This window comes from Haliotis rufescens, unplaced genomic scaffold (assembly GCF_023055435.1).
Source record: "Haliotis rufescens isolate VD_foot unplaced genomic scaffold, xgHalRufe1.0.p SCAF_35, whole genome shotgun sequence".
Lineage (NCBI taxonomy): Eukaryota > Metazoa > Mollusca > Gastropoda > Lepetellida > Haliotidae > Haliotis > Haliotis rufescens.
The window spans coordinates 1,446,267-1,469,325 of NW_025964057.1; the positions used below are offsets into that span (position 1 = coordinate 1,446,267).

Sequence of the window (23,059 nt, forward strand, 5' to 3'; positions counted from 1 at the left end):
GGCGTGACGAGCGAACGCTTTAACCACCAGGCTACCTGACCGCCCCTGGGAGATACAGGCTCATGAGTGGGAATGGGTTGGTGTACTAGTGCATGTGTGTAAATATGAAATATGTTGTACGCTATCTTACCGAGGCAAGAGTGTGAGCTGACTATAAAAGTCGTTTCCACCCTTGCCAAACTAAGTTGGAATTTCTGGGTTCGATCGATGCCACCAGTGGTTATTACGAGTTATTACTTGCCCGTGAAGAGATCACCCGTTTAATAAACATACAGCTGTATTACACATTGTGTAATACCAAAACGCGTGCTTATGTACTCTCGGAACACGTTTCACGAACAAATATTGAAAGCTCTCAACATCCCTTGGCTTATTCAACGACATCGCGTGTGGAGTTGATAGATCTCTGAGAGGAGCTTATGCAAACTCGATGACCCCAGCAACCTTGTTGCTAGGGTGATGTCACATGGCATTGTTTCGCCGAAGGATCTTGCAACAAAATTCCACAAATAAGGTCATCGGGTATTGTGACGTCATTGTAAACTTTGAGCTGCAGTGTTCCACAAGGCGATCGTACTGTAGCGCAACGACAGCCGTTGGTCTAAGTTAAAGTATGTGAGTTGCGATAACTTTGGGGCTACGATAATTTTGTGGAACGGATGCCTGAATTCTAAAGGTGGGCCGTGTATGGTAGTAAATTCATACGTTTCAACTTTTGACGTGTTTGAAGTATTATTGTGTTAAACTCAGTTGGATTATGCCATGGATCGTGTAGTTGTCAGCCTATTCATACTCAACAGTATAATTCTAAAAACAATATAAATTGCAAGTAATAAATAAAATACTAAACTCGCTCCCGTGTAAAACCAATTTATGAAACTCGTGAATAGTTGTGGTATCTGACTCGCTTTCGCTCGTCAGATACCACAACTATTCACTCGTTTCATAAAATTGGTATTAGCTCGTTAAGTATTCTATATTTATGTCCCTCCTACTGACCAATCAGACTGTTATATCTCTTGCATTTGCTTCAAATATCATGGAGTCGCCCAGTGAAGATGAACTGACGCTATGTTGTCGGTGCACATGCTTTGCAAATCCTGCAATTGACTGAAATCTGCATGGCAGTTTACGAACCAGATGTCGATTTCGTTAGGCGATACGCACAGACTCGTCAGTCCAGCCAAAGAATAACTCCATAATTCCAGCCTAGTTTGGCAAGGGTGGAAACTGGATTGTTACAGTCCGTTAACTCCCTTGCCTCAGGAAGATGGTTGTACATGGCTGGAGTGTCAGGGGATGGGGAAATATAAGTATAATGTTTTGTTACTTGTTTTTAGCACCTCATACGCATACCTCATGTAACATATACTTTATGCTTTTAAATAGTTTTAAAAGATTTTAGTGTCTCACAGATCATACTGGGTTGGCATTCTACGCAATCCCATCCGCCCATAACACTTTTATGTTGTACAATACGTGTGCCACCCCTCGATTGTGACATCATGCATTTATAAAATAGCTTGTTCACTTTGCTTCTTCCATTGATCAAGACCACCCCTGTAGTCTAGGTGATAAAGCATCAGCCCGGAGAGTGGAAGGTCGGTGGTTCGATCCCGGGCTGCGTCATACCAAAAGATGTTAAAAGAGAGTACTTGCTGTTACCCTGCCTGGCGCTCAGCGTTAACATGATAAACAAGGACTAGTCGGCTTAACTGTGTCTGATTATGGTATTTATGTTAAACTCGGGTAAAATACCTCAGTGGGCTAGCACTATAAAACCGACATCAGTCTGGGCAAGTACAAGCTGTCATAAACACATGTATGCATGTAGCTATGTAAGTGCAAAAACTTAAATGCAACGTTAAACCCTATTTCACCTCACCTCTAACTGATGCAACATCTTAAATCCAGGCTAAATATGATGGTATATGTGTAAATATTTATTTTAAGAAAACACAGCCAGTTGTACAGGAATGCTATATATCCAACACTGCATCTTGTATTGCATCCTACGTAATATTCCATGTGTTCTCTGTATGTGTAAACAAATGGTATTCACAATTGTGTACTTTATTAGTTATGGTGTATTTAGTTGCTGTATACGGTGTCATATTAGGTAAGCAGAAAAATATTGACGCCCTGACCAATATTCCCTGATTGGTCACTCATGTGGTTTGATTGACAGGTGGCGATAGATTAATTACTGATGCCATCAAGGATACCACAATCAGATCATAGAGGGTTAACACTGTTGGACCACCATCCAAGTAATAAATGTCCTTGACCCGAAAAGTATATATTATATGAGTCATGAACATTCATTCACTTTTATTTAATTTTTTATCTTAATAAACTAAGTTTAATTCATTATCTCTTGTCACTATGTGTATCGTAGCGTATCGAGATACATATTGAATCGTGATGTAAGTATCGAGATACCTATCCTATCATGACCTAGGTGTATCATTGCAGCCCTAACAACAATTAAGTCGAAGTCTGTATCATCCTGGCAGAGGCTGCGAGATGAGACGGCAGATGAATGCTTGAAATATTCTCCTAAGCCCTTGTTATTACATGTATTGTTTTTTTGGAATAATCCTGATGTATGTGGAAAAAAAAATGATATCATATCTGTTTTGTCATAATTTCCACTGTCGCTTGGTTTTGACAAAGAACTTTGTGTAATCTCATAATAAATGAACATGCTTATTGGTTGTTTAATTCCTCACTCTGCACTATTCCAGCTATATGATGACAGAGGTCTGTAAATAATTGAGTCTGAGCCTGACAATCCAGTGTTAATTATCATGAGCAACATCCCACGTAATTGGGGTACATTGACACACAATCAAACAGTTCTCTGAATCTGAAAATCCACGTAATTGGGGTACACTGTCACACAATCAAACAATTCCCTGAGTCTGAAACCCACTTAATTGGGGTACATTGACACACAATCAAACAGTTCTCTGAATATGAAAACCCAGGTAATTGGGGTACATTGACACACAATCAAACAATTCTCTGAGTCTGAAAACCCAACCCATTCAGTCGCCTTGTGCGACAAACGCAGTTTACAAATTCTAACCCGGAATCCCTTTGTCTATTACATCCTTCGACATGTTGGCAATTGAGCTTAGTCGCATGACGATCATTGGTGTGCATCGCGTTTTTTGCAGAACAAATTACATCTGTAGTAGTAGCAGTGGTATTGGGGTAAAAATCTGGCTCCAGTGGAAGTGGTCCAAAGTCACCATTACCTATACTACTACATGGAATATTAGGTACCGAGCTACATCTTCATCAGAGCAGTGCTTAAGACAGGAGACTGTTCCAGCAAGACCGACAATGGCAAAGTCAGTTAAAAGGGTAACCATGGTAACTGAAAACAAAATGACATACTCTATTATGTCTTTATTGTCAATATTTACAGTTACTTGCAGACACAGTTATGATAGTTTTTTTTCACTCTAACAACACACAAGTCCAAAACAGCTTCTTCCTTGCCAGAAAAAGCCTACACCACCTGACTGTGAACACCTAGCGCACTGGACTCCATGGGACTAGAAGATCCTTGTATTTCTTCGGCTCTGAAAAGGGAATTGCACATACATATATTAAGACTAATGAAATCTACACAATTAAAGAACATGAAAATTTACAGAAAAGCACCCTCTTTGTTCAAATTGAAATGTCAAAAAAATGAATAATGTATGAAACTTATGTGTTCAAATGTTCAAAAATACTTTTTGTCTCACGCAATTAGTTAGATAAAAATGGCTCATTTAACAAAAGACATGTTTCTCAGACTTAAAGTGAGTGAGTGAGTTTGATTTTACGCCGCTTTTAGCAAGTTTCCAGCAACATCACGGTGGGGGACACCAGAAATGGGCTTCACACATTGTATCCATGATGGGAATCGAACCCAGGTCTTCGGCATGACGAGTGAAGGCTTTACCACTAGGCTACCTGACCGCCCCCTTAGACTTAGAGAGAAAATCTAACAATGAAGAAGTCCATTACCAGGATGAACACATGTTTGTACTGTCTACATGTCCTAAAATAACAAGCATAGGTCAAACACTTCCGGATGCTCCTTAACATGCTTCCTTAAAATCTCTACAATCAGCCTTCTCAGCACATTTAAGCCATACCTTAACATGAAAGGTGGAAAATTGAAAACAATAGATGTGAAGACATGAATGAATTTTATAAGAAATAGTAGAAGTTCTGTTCATTTCCTAAATAACCCATGTGGGACAAAATTAGCCCATGACCTGTCCTATACATGAATCTGAAAAGCAAGCATTGTATTGTAACTCCCTGGGTTGAGTGAGTGAGTGAGTGAGTGAGTGAGAGAGTGAGAGAGTGAGAGAGAGAGAGAGAGAGAGTATGGTTTTACACCGCTTTTAGCAATATTCCAGCAATATCTTGGCAAGGGACCCCGGAAAATAGGCTTCACACATTGTACCCATGTGGGAAATCGAACCTGGGTCTTCAGGGTAACGAGCCAACGCTTTAACCGCAGGCTACCCAACTGCCCCCTGGGTTAAGTAAGTTAATAATGGTCAATAGTGGCAGCAAGAAGACAACCAGATGAGACAAGCATGCTGACACATCACTAATCATAATGGTAAGTCAAGTCCAGGTGTCCAACCCATCATCATCATCAGTGGTCAAAAGTTAGCATGAAAGTCATGGGGTCCTTGTCATAACCTCATGTTATAAGTTTAAAGGTTAAAGATTTAAGAGGTCTGTGGATTCAAATACCATAAGGGAGGACCTCATGGACCACGTAAGTTTGAACACTTAATGCAAACATTCACACCTAAGACACCTGGGCCAACCATGTTCTTGCGATTGCTGGAGAAGAACCTGACAAACTTCTCAACTATCTTTACATAAGTTTTCTAAATTAAAGAGGCCCTGAAGGCCTTCCCTTATAGTATCTCTGAAACTATAAATATATGTCTAAAATGACATTATTCATGTTGTACATTGGCTGACCTAGTTCAGGGAAGTCTTCAGGATGCTGCTTGACATAGTCCTCCAGGATCAGCAGCTTCTCGCGCCTCTTGTTGTTGTTCCACGTGTCGATGGCCGTGCCCAGGTAGAACCCTCCGACACCCAGCACGGCATGCTTGTAGATCCCTGCAACATACACAGTACAGGCTGGAGTGTGGGGAACAGGAAGCAGGTGGTCATTGTGGTGGATTTATTTGCCTCTAAACATATGTTGGAACCCCGCCATAGTCCTTGGTGAGAGGTGCAGTAACAAAGCTACACTGGCATGATCATATGAACAGCCATGTCAGCTGCTGGGTGCCAACATACATTACAAGGCAGGAAGGGGAGAGGGAGCCTAAGCTTTGAATCACCAGGACCACAGCATTTCAGTTATATTCTGGGACGTTCGCTTCAGCTTGGGAGAAAGTGAAAAGGCTCAACAAAGACGTTTACATTTTTACAGTTTTATTATAATCAGAGCGGATCTGGGATCAAAGCCTACCATCAGAGGTTCCTGGCATGGCTAAGGTACACAACTCTGCATCGAGCCCTAAGACCATTGGTACAACTGTCTGTAGGACAGAGAATTGAATTTGTTCGATTCAATAATTGAATGCATTTGCGCATACAATTTTCTCATTTCTAACATGATAAAACAAAACAATGACCTAATTGATGCAGGTCTCAGACGTTTACCACTTTGGTGAAACCCACGAGCATGGTATGGTGCTGACAAACCTAGAAACATAACCGGGGCGAACCAAGATTCAAACCCACAATCATAGGTTTCTGGAGTGCCCAAGGAATGCAACTCTGCACAGCGAATCACGGCGCCTTTGAGGACTGAGCCACCCATGCCCCCCCAATGTAATCCAAGGTAAATCTGTACAAGTGTTGAGTTTTGCAGAAGAAAAGGGAGAAACAATGCAGTTTTACTGGAGAGAGCTTACCATTGCTTAGTATAGCTCTATTTGGCCCAGGCTACCGACTGTGGCTCTCGCTTCACACATCTTATGTTCCTCTTTGACCCTTAGGGTTAATTGCATTTGGGTAAGGGTAGGTTACTTGACTCTATCCTTTGCCCATGGATCCCCTTACCGAACAGGCTCCCCTTTACGGTCATAAGGGTTAGGTCACCCTTTCCAATCCATCAGTCAGCAGCCTGAGCAAATTTGCGTTATAGTAAGCTGCACCTTTAAAATACAGTACCACAACCTCTCTGCCATAGGTCACATGTCTCAAAGTTAAGCAACCAGTTTTTGTGAGAATCCGTCGGACGCGAACTTGTGAACTTTCGGATTGTTAGCCCGACAGCTAACCGACTTAGCTACATTCACACTGTGAAACAAAGTGCAAATTTACCTAGCCAGGCCTACGACGTTATGGAACTGAACGAAAAGGGTCGAATAGGTGACGGACACTTACGAAGGTTACTGGCAGGCATGGTGTCTCGTGACTTTAGCATGTTTAGTCTACGGACACTTACGAATGATCCCGATGCCATTTTTGTGACAGAAAAGTGTGGTTGGGAACACTGTAAGGATGATGTGGATAACTGAGAGACAGACAGACAGTATTCAGTATGCAAGGCCATATGGCCCATAGTACAGTTCAGTTTTAACAGATACATAAAAATCAACGTGATCTTGAACATAGTATAATATATTCACCTGAGTCTAAATACATGTTTCAAATACATTGCTTAAGATTTGATAACTTCTTCATTGGTCGAATTCAACAAATTGATCATTAATTGATTGTCTTTGTGTGTAATATCTAAATTAGGTAGAAACTTTAATCTCAACGTTTTATATTTTTCACATATAAAAAGAACATGAAACTTGTCTTCAATCTCCTGGTTGGTACAGTTAGAACATGTGGATAATAGTAAGGAACGAGGGAGACATGAGCATGGCTAGTGATGACACAAGGGTGAGTTCACTTTCGAATCAGTACTGAAAAAATGTAGCGGGTGAAAGTTGCTTGTGTGAATGTTCCAGGACAGTTTTCAGTAGCCAAAATATTTGACACAAAACCATTTCATCCATTTCAAGGATAGAGTTCAGGTAATCTAATAGTCACTAAACGGGTACCTAACCCTAATGATCGTAAAGGGGTGATTGATCGTAAAGGGGATCCAAGGGCTAAGGAAAGAGTTCGGGGTAACCTACCCTAACACCGGCGACATTTGTTCAGCTCCAATATAATATACCTAATAGACTGCTTTCTTGTGCATAATAATGAAAATTTATGTACTGAAAAAATGATATATGTATAGTAGTTCCCATTTATCACCATTTAAGCCACTTGAATTACGAAAAAAAACGAAATAAAATATATATTGAAAATAAAAGTGCTTTCATAAACTAGCCCTTGCTATAAAATGCACTGCCGCAGTCTATATTTAGTAAACTAATATTCAAAACTCTCAACATCGCTGGGCGTGTTCAATGACATTGCGTATAGAGATGATAGATCACTGGGAGGAGCTTATGCACACTCGATGACCCCTGCAGTCACAAAGCTTTGTTTCGCGGGAGTGAATGGCAACAAAATAATACAAATTACGACTTAGGGTATTGTCACGTGTTTGAAAAGTTTGTGGTACTGTATTCTAAAGGTAGGCCACAGCATTGTTACCACCTAGCTTCAAATTCATTGACAACTTGAGCTTGAGCTCTTCTGTAAACCAGGTGCTAACTGGAATATGAAAAAGTGAACCTAAATAAAGTGTGTTGACCTTCCATTTTGTCTGCTACTTCATTTCTTTAAGAAGTTGCTAACAAACCTACAAGCACTTGGGCAATGTTTTGAGTTTTAAATGCCCATTGAAGTTAACTGCACCCTTGTCGGGTTTTTTTTCACTATATGGATTAAAACCAGAATTTACCGCCACCCTTACATTTAAGAAAACGTAAAATGGAAGTAGTGCACTTTACCGGGCGCACTTTTTCAGATTGTGGGGGCTCGAACGCACTTCACCGGCTCACCAGCTCTGCTAATTAATGCGTAAATTAGCCGACGCTCTACCACTGGACCACGGGCGCTATCACATGTAAACAGTGCTCATTTAACGGGTCATTAGAATCCCCATCAACATGCATGCGTAATTCAGTAAACAATCAATTGCGCATGCATGTGACGTCACGGTCAGCTCTCTCATTCATTTATTTGACCGACCAATCAGATTAACCGTATTAACACTTGAAAAGGTAAGAATTTATGGCTAACCCTTGCCCAAAGCAAGCTTACCCTAAGGACCGAAAAGGGGTGTTGGATCGTAAAGACGTGTAAGTTTCCCTAAGACCGAAAAATGGGTGTTGGATAGTAAAGACGTGTAAGTTTCCCTAAGACCGAGAACGGGTGTTGGATCGTAAAGACGTGTAGGTTTCCCTAAGACCGAAAACGGATCGTTGGATCGTGAAGCACGAGTCACCGGAGCGTGAGGCACGGTAACGGTATAGCGAGACAGCAGATCGAGGCACTATAGCGCGGCAATTGAGCGGATGGTAGAGCTCGGGCTTCGCCCGGTAAACTGTATTTTTGCCCGTAAAACTTTATGGATAAAAACCAGAAGTTATTATCCATAAAGTTTTAGGGAGTAGTGCACTTTACCGGGCGCACTTTTTCAGATCCAATTAGCACTGTGGGGGCTCGAACGCGCTTCGCCGGCTCACCGGCTCTGCTAATTAATGCGTTAATTAGCCGACGCTCTACCACTGGACCACAGGCGCTATCACATGTAATCAGTGCACGTTTAACGGTTCATTAGAATCCCCATAGACATGCATGCGTAATTCAGTAAACAATCAATTGCGCATGCGTGTGACGTCACGGTCCGCTCTCCCATTCATCTTTTCTTGAATCCACACCCGCAATTGTTTATGTCAACATGACCGACCAATGGGATTAACCGGATTAACGCTTGAAAAGGTAAGAATTTACGGCTAACCCTTGCCCAAAGCAAGCTAACCCTAATGACCGCAAAGGGGTTTTGGATCGTAAAGATAGGTAAGTTTCCCTAAGACCGAAAACGGGTGTTGGATCGTTAAGACGTGTAAGTTTCCCTAAGACCGAGAACGGGTGTTTGATCGTAAAGATGTGTAAGTCTCCCTAAGACCGAGAATGGGTGTTTGATTGTAAAGATGTGTAAGTTTCCCTAAGACCGAAAACGGGTGTTGGATCGTGAAGCGAGTCACCAGAGCGTGAGGCACGGTAACGGTATAACGAGACAGCGGTGGCACTATAGCGCGGTAATTGAGCGGATGGTAGAGCTCGGGCTGCGCCCGGTAAACTGCATTGTTGCCAAGTTTTACGTTTTCTTACTTACTCACCAACTTCTAGAATGCCAATGACAGTTACCCTACATTTGGCACCAAGATCGAAGAGCAATCTAAATTTCTAACGCTGTCCGTACCTGTCATCATAGGTTTCCTGGCAGTTAAATTTAATATACAGGCTCCGCCAATGCCTGCTGCACAACACAACGCTTCACCGAAGCTTATTGTGGGCATATTGCTGTCGGTTTGTGATTGAGCAGGTCGAAGTTTGTCCAAGGTGAACCTCGTCGATACCGGAAGGAAGTAGCAATGGTTTATACAAAAGGATAACTTTTAGACGCATGGTCGTGTTGATCGAATATGAAGTATTTCTTACAATATTCTTTCCGACAGTGTTTATATTTACACTAAGACAACATTGTCTGGTGTATTATTAAATTGATATGAACATACGGTAGTTTGAGGAACTTAGTTGGTGATATTGTCCTGTTCCGTTTTATTGTTGTAGTTTTAATTTTGACAACTTCCGTTATGGCGGGTCATGAAAAACATTTGAACGAAAAGGGTTCTGATGATCGCGAAGTTTTGGTGTGGCAGTCGTCTTTGGCAAGCGCTAAGCAATGCATTTTGAAAAAGAACTATGGGAGAGCATTCGCTCACTTTCTCCTCGTGTTAAAGCTTTGTCCTGGCATGAAGAGTGCGCTCAAGGACGACTTTGTCCTGTCAATGAGGGAATGGACGGAGGGTCTCGAGCGACAAGGAAGGATCCATGATATGTTCAAGTGTTATGACCAGGCGTGCGAGCTATTTCCGGAGTGCGAAGCAGCATTAAATAACATCGGGGCACAATTATTTAGGTATTAAAGTGATGTTTTCACCGTGTCAGTAGTTCTACTTTAAAATAGAAGTGTTTTTATAGTCTTAAATCCTTAGCCCTTGGACATGTTTGTGCCTCTTACACTGTACAGAACAACCCTTTTACGATCCATAAGGTTAGGCATTCCTTTCCAATCAAAAACCCCTTCACAACCCTTACGGTATACCTGTCAGTTTCATTTAAGTATTTAAGTCCGATATTTTACTCTGATGCAATCCTCAGCTTGAGAATCAGACAAAATCTCCATAGGAAGTCTTGTGAGATGAATCCTGAATGACTGCCTGGCCTAAAGTAAGGATACATGGGTTCTTGAGCCAATCTGATGTCAGGTTCCTAAAAAGAAAATCACTACAGAACACAGATATACCCTTGATACTACACCCTTTTGGGTGTAGATGCCATGGTGTTCATAAACAGAAGGATGTGTAAAAAGTATCCACAATAATATAATGGTGCTGATTTATCTTTTTTGCTTTCTGAATTCCCCAATTATACTCTTTATCAAGATACAGAAACCAGATATGCCCAGATCTCCACACAGAGATGTGTGCTATCAGAGAAAAAGTTCTGATTTGAATGATTGAGCACTCCTTGCCAATCAAACACCTCTTAGGGCTAGTTGTGAGTTAGGGTTAGCCGTCTTACCCCTTTTTCGAATTAATACAGTGATGTGATGGAAGAAAGACAGCACACTTCAACATCTCTGATTGGATATTTTTAGAATAATAATTTTTTAAATGTCTGTATATTATCATGATTATAGCAATCTTCTCCTTAATCACTTCATTTCATCAACAGTGAACTTTGAATAAGGTTCCAGATCGAAAACAAATACAGATAGCAATTTGGTTGAAGCCCAGCATTTTGTTTCCAAAACCCATACTGTTTTTGTTCTTTCTATCATGTTGTATTTTTGCTAAGTTTTGATAGCCCCAAATGACACATATTACATTAATCCCATATGCGTTGAGATAAAACAGAAAAAAACTGTTCAAAGTCAGGGATTTATCTGGACCTGCTCAGAGGCCGATATTCAGGCCCAAATCTGCAGCAAATGTTAAGATACCTGCCCAAATTGGAATTAATAAATTCCTAATTCATGTGAATAAAGTTATAACTAATATTATACTTATGTGGAGCGGACATATATATTGTTAATGATTTTAACATTCTTCCTGCAAAGGGCAATTAGTTTGGAATAAAAAATAAATCCCTGAAGTCTTAATCCCTACTCACTATTACCATGGTAACGTATTTGTACTTTTACATATACAGATTAGGTTACACAGATGAAGCAGCCCTCTATGTTCGCCGGGCCCTGAAATTGTGTCCTGATTTTCTTGCTGCCAGAGAGAATCTGGAGAATATCTGCAGTCACCTTGTTGAGCGTTGGCACTTTCGCATGTTGAATGACATGACCCGAAACAGGGCATTTCGTGATGGTATTGACCTGGCAGTGACGCAGGGCTTCAACACGGTGCTTGACATTGGAGCAGGAACTGGCTTACTTAGGTGAAAATCATGCCTCGCTTGTTAATACTAATATATACAAATGATGATGTATTAGTAATTTTAGCATGTTTTACACAAGCACCCAGTCAAGACAATCTGATCGATAATCAAGATCTATATTGTAATAAAAAGGGTTCTTACTTTGCGAAGTGCATCAAATCACTTGAGCACCTTGATTTAAAACATGACTAGATTTACAAAATATCTGACGACGCCCAGTTGATAGTACACATGCTTTGCAAATCCTGCAATCGACCAAAATCATGTTGAAATCCATAGTTACGAACCAGATGTCTAGTTAGTCCAGCCAAAATGTAACTCCAGAATTCCAGCCTAGTTCGACAAGGGTGGAAACTGGACTTTTGTGGTCAGTCAACTCCCTTGCCTCAGGAAGATGATGATTGTAGGTTCGATGAGACCATCCCAGATCTCTGATGATTGCACATAACACAGCAATTATTGATATAGTATGGTAAATAAAGCATAGAGGTAGAGTGTGTTCGAAGATCATTGTTGTGTGGACAAGTAAGGGTTAGTCAGACACAAATATCAGGCCCTGCATGTGCATTTCTAACATGTCTTATAAGTTTGTTTGTTTATTTGTTGTTTAACGCCACAATCAGCAATATTCCAGCTATATGACGACGGTCTGTAAATAATCAAGTCTGGATCAGACAATCCAGTGATGGACATCATGAGCATCGATCCACGCAATTGGAATACGATGACATGCATGAACCAAGTCAGCGAGCCAACCGATCCCGTTAGTCGCCTCTTACGACAAGCATAGTCACCTTTTATGGCTAGCATGGGTTGCTGAAGACCTATTGTACCCCGGATCTTAACGTAATAATTTAGTAATAATGGTTCTTAAGATGGCAAAGGGGTCATGGTTATTGACCTTTGAAAGAAAGAAATGACCCTCTGTTTCTGAGCTATATGGATTCCCTTTCTGATACCCAGCCCTACAATTGAATAAGTAATGTGTTACTCGACCCTTACATATACCGTATTCAACCTAATAAGCGCCCGGGGCGCTCTCAAAATTAGAAATAAGGGGCTCTTATTTGAATATAATTTTGGTGAGAAAAGAAAACGGAGTTGAAAGTTTGTAAATTTCATAGTTTATGCTGACAGCCTGTAATGATACAAAAGAAAAGTATGTGCGTATCATACAAGACAGATATAGTTTCCAGAATTTAATTGCCCATAATTAAGGGTGCATATAACACACAAGTGCGTATTATACACGAAAATATAAGTCTTGTGTACATTGATCAATCGGAAGGGGTGCTAATTCGGATTGTTCGCTAGCCAATATTTTAGCAAATATCGCAGTGGGCGCTTATTACGTCAAATACGGTAATTGTTTATACAACTCAAAAGAAGTTGAAGAACACCCAATTGTGTCACATGACAATAGGTATCCGTCATGACATGATGTGGGTTTCACCAAAGTGGTAAATTATAGACCGGAATCACTTTGGCATTCCTCCCACATCCAACTGGCATGCCGTGATATAACTGGAATACTGTTAAAACGATAAACCAGCGTTAGAAATTGGCACTACTCCTGTAGTCCTGGCCAAATTTCCCAATAGTTAAGGTATCATAAGCACTAGCAGAATTTTGCCCTTTTAAGGGTTTTGCTATAAGTTGTCATTATAAGGACTAGTGGGCTAAAACTGTTAGTTTCTACTGCTGTAAACCTAACTCATCCACTCACTATTAATTTTGTGATTATCCACGTTTGCTTCAGTTTGTTTGCCGAGGAAGCGGGCGCTGTGAGCGTCCATGCGTGTGAGGTGTCCAAGTCAATGTGTGATGTGGCAGCCGAGATTATCACAGCAAACTGTAGTGCCGCTGACAAAATTAATCTCATACCCAAACTCTCACTGGACCTTTCTATTCCACAGGACATTCCTTCAAGGTAAACTTTGGTTCACTGTACAAAGGGAGATTACTCTCATCCCTACCCATAATGCATACTGATACCGTATGTTAAACTGCAGGACTATTCTGGCTGGCATATGAAGAACGATATTAAGCTGAATATCTTTTTTTTCTTTTATAGGTTGCACAAAGAATGCCATAAGACAAGAAATGTTATTAAATCCTGGCTTTTGGGGTGCCATGTGTTGATGTGCATCATGTTTATGACAATAAAGAAATGCTTTTCTTTGTTTATGTATTAATTATTTTGGGTTTTGTTTTCAAGGGTATCCCTGGTTGTAACAGAAACATTTGATGCCGGCCTGTTTGGGGAGCACATCGTGTCAACACTCCACCATGCCTGGGAACACCTTCTCCTGCCCCCAGCGGGACATTCACAACAGGTGAGACGGTTGTCATATCTCAACACTCTTCTGCCTGTACATATCACCAACCCATGAAGATCCAGGGTAGAATAGGTCTTCAGCAACCCATGCTTGTTGTAAATTAAGATGCGACTTACGGGATCGGGTAGTCACGCTGACTTGGTTGATGCACCTTATCAGTCCCAATTGCGCGAATCGATGCTCATGATGTCAATCACTAGATTGTCTGGTCCAGACTCGATTATTTACAGACCGCCATCATATAGCTGGAATATTGCTGAGTGCAGCGATAAACAACAAACAAACATATCACCAACCTCAATAATGTACTTCCTTACTCAATATACTGAATGTGCCACAAAGTGCAGTGAATTTCTGACTGGCAAGGGGAAGGTCGGTGTTTCAATCCCAGGCCGCGTCATACCAAAAGACGTTAAAAGATGGTACTTTGTTACCCTGTCTGGCGCTCGGCATTAAGGGGCTAAAACAAGGACTGGTCGGCTCAGAGTCAGTATACTGTGTCTCAGTGGGGTATTCATGTTTTACTGCAGCATGGTATCTCAGTGGGCTATCACTATAAAATTGTCATTAGTCCAGATAGTACAAGCACACACACACACACATACACACGTGCATGCACATTGCTATATAAGTGCAATGATCTTGAATGCGACATTAAACCCCATTCCATCTCCACGATATAGTATTGAATGCAAGACCTAAACCATAAACTGGTAGCAGTTTACGATCACTGGTAGAGGCAACTTAATGGATTGGGTGGTTAAGGCTGGGTCACTTGGTTGATAGTGTGATAACGTGCCCAGATGACATGGATCATTATGTTATTGATTATGATATTTACAGTCCGTCACTAAGCTTGAATATTACTGACACAGACAGACATCACCACCCCTACCCCACCCACCCCACACACACCCATCCCCACACACACTTATACGCGGTCATATACGGTATATCAATGTCAAGTGGAAGGAGACGCCAGCCTAAATATGATTGTTTCAAGTTTTGCTTGCTGCTCCAGGGAGGCGGCCGTGTGATCCCAGCTGCAGCAACGGTCTACCTATGTCCTGTAGAGTCAGAAACCATCAGAAAAGGAAATAGGTAAGCTTTCTGTCAATACTCCCATCACATATCATTATAGGCCAGAACCATTTATACTGACCCATCTATCACTTTGTAGCCATCTCTCCACTAGCCACCCCTCTCTCTCTCATGACCGTGTTTTTTCTCTCAGCTCTTTCCACCACAGACCTCACATGACATGAAAGGGAAACTACGGAAGTATGCACAATGCAGTGATAAGTTCACTTGGTGAAACTTTTAGTTTTAGAAATTTTTTATATTTCTTATTTGTTCTTCTGTCTTCAGGGATTCAAATATGTTAAATAAGAAATTAAATTGGTACTACCTTTATTGAAGAATCACTAGATATTTTGATATACTTAAGTTCACTGTTTTATGTCTATGATTTGTCTTGTGTACATTTGCTGTTTGGTACTACATTGTGTATATCTCACCAGACTGCTGTATCCTGTGCTGCTGAACCTTGACCTCCGGGGCATTGACCTCGTGTGTCAGACGTCAGTCAGTGGGGAGGAGCCCTACACCACAGAGCGGCTGTCCGCAGTCAGGGCGGGGTACCGGCAACTTGCTCCACCAAAAGTAGCTCTGAAAGTCAACTTCTGTGATCCACAGGTAAATATGTCGGGTGTTTTCTCGTGCCTTTGAGGGGCGGTCGGGTAGCCTAGTGGTTAAAGCGTTCGCTCGTCACGCCGAAGACCCTGGTTCGATTTCCGACATGGGTACAATGTGTGAAGCCCATTTCTGGTGTCCCCCGCCGTGATATTACTGGAATATTGCTAAAAGCGGCGTAAAACCATACTCACTCACTCACTCACTTGTGCCTTTGAGGAATTAATGATGTATGGATGGTGGGGTAGCCTAGTGGTCACTCGGCATGTCGGCTCCCCACTTGGGCACAATGACAGAAGCCTATTCCTGGTGTCCTCCTACTGTGATGTTGCTGGAATATTGCCACATAAAAACCAAGTTTACTCTCTTGTTCATGTTAATGTACGAGTATTGAAGCAGTGCTATCACTGCCGTTAAGTCACTGTGAAAAGCTTGTACATTTCTCATGATGCATATGGTAATAGCAGTTCCCTCGCTTGTTGGTCTTTATTTGTCTCATCTCTGCAATGGGCTTGTGAAGATCTGGGTTGGAATAGGTCTTCAGCATCCTATGCTTGCCGTAAAAGGCAACTATGATTGTTGTAAGAGGCGACTAACAGGATTGGGTGGTCAGTCTGGGTTGATTCATGTCATTGTATCCCACTTGCGTAGATCGATGCTCATAATGTCAATCACTGGATTGTCTGGTCCAGATTCGATTACAGACTGCCGCCATATAGCTGGAATATTACTGAGTGTGGCGTTAAACAGAAAACAAACACACAAAATTCTGCAATGTGTTTCTGCCACTCTTCAGTGAACCCCCTAATGACCTTTATTGGTTGATACTGAAGGTCAAGATCGCTATTTGGGGATAAAAACCCTTGATTACAATCACAGTGTTACTTTTTGGTAGGATTTATGGTATGCTCGATATCTAAGGTACAGTTCCATCTTGTAAGTGCAATGCTTACATTTAACGAAAATGCTAAAGGAATATGGCCATCTTCCTTCCAGGAAGTTGCAGCACTGTATGATGGTCTCGACATGATGGAGGAGCTGCATATCAACCAAGGAGGCAAGTTAGATGCTGTTGCCATGTGGTTTGACCTTGACCTTGACAAGAATGTAACCATAACGACGGCTCCACACATTGCCAACTGCTGGGACCAGGCTGTGTTCCCCGTCCTTGCCTCCCACTTCAGACACGTACAGCAAGACGAAGGTACAACTCAAACAAACATACTTGTCCTCCCACTTCAGACACATACAGCAAGACGAAGGTACAACTCAGACAAACATACTTGTCCTCCCACTTCAGACACGTACAGCAAGCTGAAGGTACAAGTCAAACAAACATACTTGTCCTCCCACTTCAGACACGTACAGCAAGACGAAGGTACAACTCAAACAAACATACTTGTCCTCCCACTTCAGACACGTAAAGCAAGACGAAGGTACAACTCAAACAAACATACTTGTCCTCCCACTTCAGACACGTAAAGCAAGACGAAGGTACAACTCAAACAAACATACTTGTCCTCCCACTTCAGACACGTAAAGCAAGACTAAGGTACAACTCAAACAAACATACTTGTCCTCCCACTTCAGACACGTACAGCAAGACGAAGGTACAACTCAAACAAACATACTTGTCCTCACGCTTCATTGACTCAGCAGCAGTTCCTAACATTATTGTTCAACCAAAGCTTATTATACTGGATGTTTTTGTCTGTATAGATCTGTTGCTCGGAGGGTGTGTTCCAAATCAGTTTGGCCTTGTGTTCACATTTCTGTATGATTCTGTAGGATATGTCCAGTTCTGAACAGAGAGACCTTTGTGAGTTGCCCTACATGTCTTGGTTGATTTGTTAATTATACCCTCGACCTTTTAGGTCGGGGGTATATAGTTATACCAAGGTTTCATCTGTCCGTCCGAAAACTTTGTCTGCGCCATTTCTTTTAAACTATTCAGTGGATTCAACTCAAACTTAGTACATATAATCTGTGTCATATGTTATTAATTTTCCATTTTTTTATGAATTTTTCAAACCCTAACCCTATCCATTATTTAATTCGAAATTACTGACACACGAGGCGGGTCAGGGGTATTAGTGAGCCACGCTCACTTTTGCCCTTGTTAAGTAAATTTTTCCTGTTGATTCAAAATGGATTTTTAGAAAGTTGCAATATTGTGGGAAGTGGAAAGGGTATATATATATAGGAATGGGTGGTGTCCATCTGTCTGTCACGTTTTGTTTCCGGAGCACAACACAAAAACCATGAGAGATATCTTAACCAAACTAAGCACATAGATAGTTCTTGTGGTGAACTGGTGCCTTTTGATAGTTTGTAATTTATTTTTTTTTTTATATTTCGAGTTTCCATGGCTCCACACAACCTGACACGTCATATTGGCAGGGGATATGGGTATATCATGCTTGTTAAACAAAATTGCTTTGGTCCATGTACTGTGTCATTTGTATTTTAAGATGTGCGTGAAAACTTCGCAGTGAAAGAAGGCGACACAGTGAGTGTGAACTGTTCTTTGCAAAATGACTGTTTCCGGGTGCTTTGTCGAAAAGTGACAAGAGCTCACAGCCCTTCCAGGTCCGATGATAAGAAACATTTCCGTAAACGGGACGATGATAGTCGAGTGTATTCTCTGTCCCATTGTGAAATCTCCCGGCTGAATGACATCACGCTGAACAGACATTACCTGCAAGCCCTGGAAGCCACGAGACAGAAAATACCTCGGTCAACGTCGCTACTAGATCTTTCCGATGGGCTGTCTCCCCTTGGACTGCAGGCGGCTCTGATTGGCTACAGTGACATAACAATGACAACTGCGTCGGAGGAGACAAGGGAAATATTGTGTCATATTGCAGACATTAATAGCATAACAAGGGAGAGGCTTTGTTTTATTCAAGCGAAGGAGATACTCGACATGGATATGGAGTTTGATACAATTGTTGTTGAACTGTTGGAGTCCAGTGGAGTCTTCAGACAGCAGATACTTGAGGACTTGGCGCTTACACGGTAAATGTTCACTTGGAGAAAGTAAAGCACCATGTGTTGTCACCAAGACTTTCAATATTGAATATATATATAGTGTTTAACCCACGATCCGATTTGTATCCCAATAAGTACTTTTGATCACAAGTTGATATCTTTCTTTTTGCAAGTTAATCACAACCTTGTATTATTTGTTTTTAGATTAATGAGATCAAAAACAGCATATTGTGTACATGTGACAGCTTCACAATTGTGCAAATCGTCGAGGGGGTTCGACCTGTCACGGAAAACACGTTCTCGCTTACATACTTTTTTGGCAATCTCGTCCGTGTTTAGATTGATCGCCATCTTTATCGCTTGCGTAAATATTTACACCACCCCAAGACAACAAGTAGAGTTTATGCCAATTTTACACGGACGGAATATTACACTAGCTTTGTGAAACGCCCCTAGTTCAGTATTTCCGAGTTACGCCAGTTTTACACGCACGTAAGACTCACTACTGCTTTGTGAAACAGATAGGCAATAGGGCATGTGAACATGTAATGATACAATACTGTATCACTGTATCGATACACCGCTAATAAGGATAGAGAAGAAGTGTTTATTTCAATTTATTATCAGGAGAGCACATCAGCTTTTAAGGACTATGTCAGGACATTTTCTGACACCATTACTCCTGAAGGAGGGATTGTTCATTAACCATGACAAATGCTTTTCCAAATTTTATTTACATGTACACCTTGTATCTTGAATTACATTCCCCCTGTACATGTGGTATGATCCAGTGTGAACATTTGCTGTTTTAGACTGACTTCCATGACTGGCGGGGGCGTTGTGTTGCCAGGGAAACTGACGGTGATGGGAATGTGTGTCGAGTCCGAGGACTTGGCGAAGTCCAGTTTTGTAGTGACCAGTGAATACACTTTGGGCTATCAGATAGCGGACTTTATCCGAGACTTCCAGGTAGTGATATTTTACATAATGGATGCCTTTATCAGTGCTCTGACGACAATCATTTACATAGTGCAGAGAATCCTTGATCTGTGCTCTCATGTCAATCATTTACATAGTGCAGAGAAGCCTTGATCTGTGCTCTCATGTCAATCATTTATATAGTGCAGGGATACCTTTATCAGTGCTGTCAAATCAATCCTTTACATAGTTCAGGGAATCTTTATCAGTGCTGTCATGTCAATCATTTACAATGAGCAGGGATACCTTTATCAGTGCTCTTTTGTCAATCATGTTTTGTCATTTGATGTCATATGTTTTGCAGATAGAATTGTATGTATAGAATTTAGTGTTTAGTTTTACGTCTTAGTATTTATACAGGAAATATTTCAATAGCAATGCTGATTGCATCTTTGTCAAGTGGCCATTTCTGTTGACATATTACACTGTTGACTACATATCCAGGTGAGCTACAGTGCCTTGGCCCTGTTCTGAAGTAACAAAATCTGTAATGAATGATTGTTTTCGCCACAATCAATCAGTAACAAATAACAACTGAAAAGAATCAGTTTTCACCAGTCAATCAGTAACAAATAACTACTGATATGTTCACTCAATATTATTATTAAGATGAAGCGCAGGTATGTTTGCAGCTGATCAATATCTTTTCAGGCAACAACTCATCCAGACATCGACCTTCACACCCTCACATACAAGAAACTGTGCGAGCCGTTTGAACTGTTTCAACTGGACTTCAATGAAGACAGATCTGATTCCGATCTCCCATCATTCCTTCAACAGGAAAAGGAAGTGAGTGTGTTTGTGACAGACACTGGGTGCGTCCATGCAGTGGTGTACTGGTTTGAGGTGCAGGTGATGGACGACATCCGATTCAGCACATTGGATCCAAGTCTTCACTGGAGACAAGCAGCCAAGATGATGGGCGGACAGGTGGTTGTGTCGGCTGGCCAGACACAGACATTCAAACTGCTGCTGAAAAACAGCTGTATTGATGTTAAGCCAGCTAACTGAGACAGCTGTATTGATGTTAAACCAGTTTCATGAGACACAGCAGCTACAAAGGGACTGTTATGACATGAGACAGCTGTATTGATGTTAAACCAGTTTCATGAGACGGCTGTATTGATGTTAAGCCAGCTAACTGAGACAGCTGTATTGATGTTAAACCACAGTAGCTACAAAGGGACTGTTATGACATGAGGAACCCTGCTAGAGGTTTCAGGTCTAGTTATAGAATGTTTGGTCAGATTTAGTGGACTGAAAAATTGTTAATTTCATACAGTGTTGGCACAGTGTATGAAGGATTCTGGTGATAAAGGCTATAGTGAAACTCAAGAAAAACATGTTAGAGATTCAGATGAAAGGTCTGTTGTGAACCAGGAACACACATTTTATTTTTGACCCCAGCACTAGTCACAAATCCACAACTTCCACTTGATCAACTTCCTGTAAGAAGTGACGTTATGGTTCAGGAAGACTTGAATCACGGTAATTGAATATTCATTCATGACTACATCATTACGTGTACGTCGAGATGCATCAGGTAGTGAGATATTCATTCATGACTACATCATTACGTGTATGTCGAGATGCATCAGGTAGTGAGATATTCATTCATGACTACATCATTATGTGTACGTCGAGATGCATCACGTAGTGAGATATTTATGCATGACCACATCATTATGTGTACGTCGAGATGCATCACATAGTGAGATATTCATTCATGACCACATCATTACGTGTACGTCGAGATGCATCACGTAGTGAGATATTCATGCATGACCACATAATTACGTGTACGTCGAGATGCATCACGTAGTGAGATATTCATGCATGACCACATTACGTGTACGTCGAGATGCATCACGTAGTGAGATATTCATGCATGACCACATCATTACATGTATGTCGAGATGCATCACGTAGTGAGATATTCAGGCATGACCACATCATAACATTGTACCCATGAAGATCCGGGTTAGAATAGGTCTTCAGCAACCCATGCTTGTAGTAAGGGGCGACTAACATGATCAGGTGTTCAGGATTGCTGACTTGGTTGATCCATGTAATCATATCCCAATTGTGTAGATCAATGCTCATGATGTCAATCACTTGATTGTTTGGTCCAGACTCCATTATTTACAGACCGCGGTCATATAGCAGGAATATTGCCGAGTGTGGCGTTTCACAATAACCAAACAAATCATTATGTTGAGATGCATCACAAGTTGACAGATACGACACACCAATCAACAATAAATAAATAGTATTATTTAACAATACATCACCTATGGGTGGTGTAGGATCTTCAAAACAACCAAATGTTTACATATTTGTTTATTCATATATGTGTATATTATTACATATTTACAGTTTCTTGTAAAAAGGTGTGGAAACAATAGCACATCTTCAGTGATGGGAGACATTCCGTATTTACAAGATTATATCACGTTGGGAAACCGTAATAAGTGTGTGAAACCTATGTTCTGTTCATGTTTATTCTAGGATTAAACTTGTTACAGTTGTTCAATATGTGTACTATCATTTCCAACAACTACATGGTTAGGCTAAAAAAAATGATAGTCTTGGTTCTCAGGCACCGCATGCATCATCATAAAGTCTGCTGCACTTTTCGGTTTTATTTCCACTTTCAAAACAAATTACAAAAATCCTAATACTTGAAAACAATGCAATCCAATATAGCACGCATTTACTTCCCTTTACATGGCTACTGCTTTACTGCACATGTTGTCATGGTCGTGGGGCAATAAGAGTTTGTATGCTTCTTTATGTAGGGAGGTCCTTTCCCAGGTTGATGGTACACAACTGTTTGTTTGGTTACATACTAGTTTGAGTAAGCAACAAAGAAAAAAATCCACCACCCACCCCAACTCTATTTTCAAAAGTCATTGCCTGAGAACCAATTCTTGTATTCAGAATCAGTGTCTGGTGCACCAACATCAACTGACAACATGGTCAACACACTGTCTTGATATTTTGTCTATCCACAGTTACAGACTGGACCATACATTTAATATCAATAGGGTATTCTTGTGTTAGCTGGTTACCTCAGTCAGGTCTTTCATTGGCATGCTTGAAATTGATGACAGCTTTCACAGAAGTTTCTATTTCACATTTCAATGCACAATCAAGCACATTATTTAAACTTTATGTTGACGTGTCTGTGCATCACAATACTAGTTCAACACTGTCATGTTGGAATGTGGAAAAAGATCTGAGTTAAGCTCTCTTTAAGGACGTATGGATAAATTGCACACAACTCCAAGCACTCCATCATTATTGCACAGGTCAAAGGATCAGTGCGCACACAATTCTCAACTCCCTGGGGAGTATACAATCAAAGTTACCTGTAAGGA

At 41.0% G+C, this 23,059-nt stretch overlaps 2 protein-coding genes across 2 annotated transcripts; one reads left to right on the forward strand and one right to left on the reverse strand.

The window, feature by feature from the left end:
* Positions 1–3,404: 3,404 nt before the first annotated feature.
* On the reverse strand, positions 3,405–9,606 carry LOC124134390 (NADH dehydrogenase [ubiquinone] 1 subunit C2-like). The gene is made up of 3 exons (XM_046499169.2): positions 9,428–9,606; positions 5,011–5,154; positions 3,405–3,593 (listed from the first exon to the last, which is right to left on the reverse strand). The coding sequence occupies exons 1-3, from the start codon at positions 9,522–9,524 to the stop codon at positions 3,544–3,546; spliced, it is 291 nt and encodes a 96-aa protein (XP_046355125.2). The 5' UTR covers positions 9,525–9,606; the 3' UTR covers positions 3,405–3,543.
* Positions 9,607–9,819: 213 nt separating this feature from the next.
* On the forward strand, positions 9,820–22,212 carry LOC124134391 (protein arginine N-methyltransferase 9-like). Its single transcript, XM_048381110.1, has 10 exons — positions 9,820–10,147; positions 11,443–11,679; positions 13,439–13,609; positions 13,898–14,015; positions 15,040–15,119; positions 15,539–15,713; positions 16,707–16,914; positions 18,182–18,728; positions 19,514–19,670; positions 20,331–22,212. Exons 1-10 carry the CDS (start codon positions 9,822–9,824, stop codon positions 20,688–20,690), a joined length of 2,379 nt encoding a protein of 792 aa, XP_048237067.1. The 5' UTR covers positions 9,820–9,821; the 3' UTR covers positions 20,691–22,212.
* Positions 22,213–23,059: the final 847 nt, after the last annotated feature.